This window comes from Bison bison, unplaced genomic scaffold (genome assembly GCF_000754665.1).
Source record: "Bison bison bison isolate TAMUID 2011002044 unplaced genomic scaffold, Bison_UMD1.0 scf7180017864093, whole genome shotgun sequence".
NCBI classification, from domain to species: domain Eukaryota; kingdom Metazoa; phylum Chordata; class Mammalia; order Artiodactyla; family Bovidae; genus Bison; species Bison bison.
Window position 1 is genome coordinate 2,699,803 of NW_011494665.1, and position 2,516 is coordinate 2,702,318.

At 56.3% G+C, this 2,516-nt stretch overlaps 1 protein-coding gene across 2 annotated transcripts in view; it reads right to left on the bottom strand.

Annotated features, from left to right (window-relative positions):
* The window catches only part of ATP8B2 (ATPase, aminophospholipid transporter, class I, type 8B, member 2), a 20,761-nt gene extending 18,320 nt beyond the window's left edge, over positions 1–2,441 (bottom strand). The window contains exons 1-2 of one of the 2 annotated variants that reach the window (XM_010838347.1): positions 503–2,441; positions 214–281 (exon numbers count right to left, since the gene is read on the bottom strand). In XM_010838347.1, the coding sequence (XP_010836649.1) occupies positions 214–281; positions 503–726 (292 nt within the window). In that variant the 5' untranslated portion in view covers positions 727–2,441. Of the gene's footprint in view, positions 1–213 lie in introns of both variants that reach the window. The other variant, XM_010838349.1, reaches the window with a different exon arrangement.
* Positions 2,442–2,516: the final 75 nt, after the last annotated feature.

Below are 2,516 nucleotides of genomic sequence, written 5' to 3' on the forward strand. Positions count from 1 at the left end.
CATCCTGGGGGAAAAACCAGCTTAGAGAATCAAGGGGAAAGTATGGTTTCCTAAGGCTTCCCCCAGGATGGATAGGGGCTGCAATCTACCCTCCTTCAGACCCATTACCTGTCGTCCGTCCTCCTCCCTGTGCCCTGTGCTCCCTGAGCCATAAAAACATCCACTCCAGATGGTCCCAGGGATTCCCCGACCCCCACCTTCTGACTGTCTTACCTGGGGGGCGCTTTTTTGCACACAGTGCCATCTCACCCAGCAAGGTCCCAGCAATCCCATGGGAGACCCTGCAGAAGGTGACAAATGCGTGAGGTCAGGAAGCTGAGGGTAACCCTTCATCCCCCTTTTCAGACTCCTCCCCGGTTCCGATCCTGCCCCTCCCCAGCCTTCCCCACTAACTCCACACCAACTCTCTGCTCTCACTGCCCCAAATAGGTCCCTGAAAAAGAGGGGACTTCCCCACCACCTCCCCCAATGCCTCTGCCTTGGATAACATGGGGGCACTGACACTTTATAAAAACCAAGACTTGCAGGGAAAGGAAGGGCACAAAGAGAGGAGGACAGATATGGACAGGAGGGGCACAGCTCCAAAAGTAGCCACACCAGGGACCATGGATGCCCTGAGTGCTCTCCTGGTGGCAAAGAGTGGGTGCCTGTGTTTACTGGAAAGCAGAATTTCCACCAAGGGGTGGGGCTGAGGGAACATGAGCCAGGAAACACCTGGCAGAGCATCAGGAAATGGTGGGCAGGCACCACCCTTCTCAAAAAGCTTATAATCTTCCCACTACCCCCCTCCCCATTACTAAGGCTTCCATTATCACCTCCTCTAGAGGAGTTCACTGTAGAGGCATGGCCTTCACTTCCTGCACACAGAGTCCCCAAACCACTTCCTCTCAGTCTGGGACGTCTGCCCTTCTGGACCAACAAAGGGGTCTTCTCAACCCTGATGGAGAGGCATCCCTCTCTCTCTTCCACCCTAACCCCAGTCTAGTCAGTATGGCACTGGGTTGCAAGCTCAGGGAACATCAGATGGATTTCTGCTTCTTTCTATCTCCCCATGTTCTTCCTTTCACCTAAAAAAGGTAAAAGGCCTGGCCTGTAAGACACAGTCACAGAGCCTCATCCTAGCCTGACCCAAAGGAAACTGCCAGCCAGGTCCTGGGCCCTCTAGTCACCTCCTCTTTCTTTGTCTGGGTGGAGAGCTTTCCTCCCCTTTGGTTCCCCTGTCTCCAGCCTCCTGGGAACACTCCTCCAGCCTGTCAGCCCCAAGAGATACTAATTGTCTGTCTGCCCAACCTCTATAATTACACACTCTGGGCAAGGCCATCACCCACACCAGTTCTTCGTTCACTAAGCTGGACTCCCTTCCTGAACCCCAATCAGGTAATACTTCTCTGACCCTCCCCAACTCTGGCAACCAAGGGTGACTGGCTCAGGAAGAAAAACCTCTTCCAAGATGCCAAGCCCTCCTACAGGGCCCCCAGCCAGGGTCTCCACCCAGTCTACAGTATGAGTCATGGGAGGTGGGGCATGAGGGGAGAGGTTAAGAGAGAGGATGCAAGGGTGGGCATCACAAGTTCCATAGCCAGCCCCGCCCTCATCCAGAGGCACTATCAGCCCCAAGATCTGGGTTTGAGTCCTAAGAAAGAGTTAATGAAGGAGCGGCAAGGCTCTCAGGAGTCAGGAGCCTGGACACCAACCAGGAAAGCTGTTTTACCTCTGAGACCCTGGGGAGACTGAAAGCCGGCTTGGCCCCAGACTTCACCCCCTCTGGGGGGCCATAATAGGAAGGAAAGGGAGGAGGGAGACCTGGGAACAGGGACCCTCTCTCACTTCTCCTTCCCAGTCTCACACAGCCTAGGTTTTCTGAACCCAGGCCCATTAGCCACGTCGCTCTGCCCCGTCACCCTGCCCCAGCCCCCTCTGCAGCCACATTTGCGATAAAAATAGCCAGCTCTGGGAAGAAGGCAATGCTCCGTGGAGGAAAACCGGCTCCTCCTTTAGGCCTGGCCCCTACTCCCCTTCAGCCCAAACCCAGGAAGCCTGACCCCTTGTTTCAGAGGAAGCTGGCAAGGGACATTTATGGGCAGGTCAGGGAAACAGAAAGGAAGGGAATCCAGGACCCCCAGCTCTCTTGCCACCGACACCTGGCCGCTTTCCATCGTCAAGGACAGAACCCGGGACTCACTCCCAGCTCCGAACTCCCAGCGCTACTACCTCTCCTTGAACCTCGGTTTCCTCACGCACAGAGACCTCCACCTTACAGAGACAAAGCCTGCTATTCCCTAACTCCCTTCTGCAGGCGCCCAAACCTTAGGACCCCCGAGTACGCTCCTCACCCCCAAAACTCTCTGGGCGGTTCTGAGCTCCTCCTCGGCACTCCCGCGCCCCTTCGATGGTCTCCCGCGCCCCGCCAGCACCCCACCCTCCCGTCCTGTGGACGGCCTCCCAAATCTCCCCCACTCTCAGGCACCCAACACCATCTTCTCTGCAATCATCCAGTCCCTCACCTCCGTCTCACC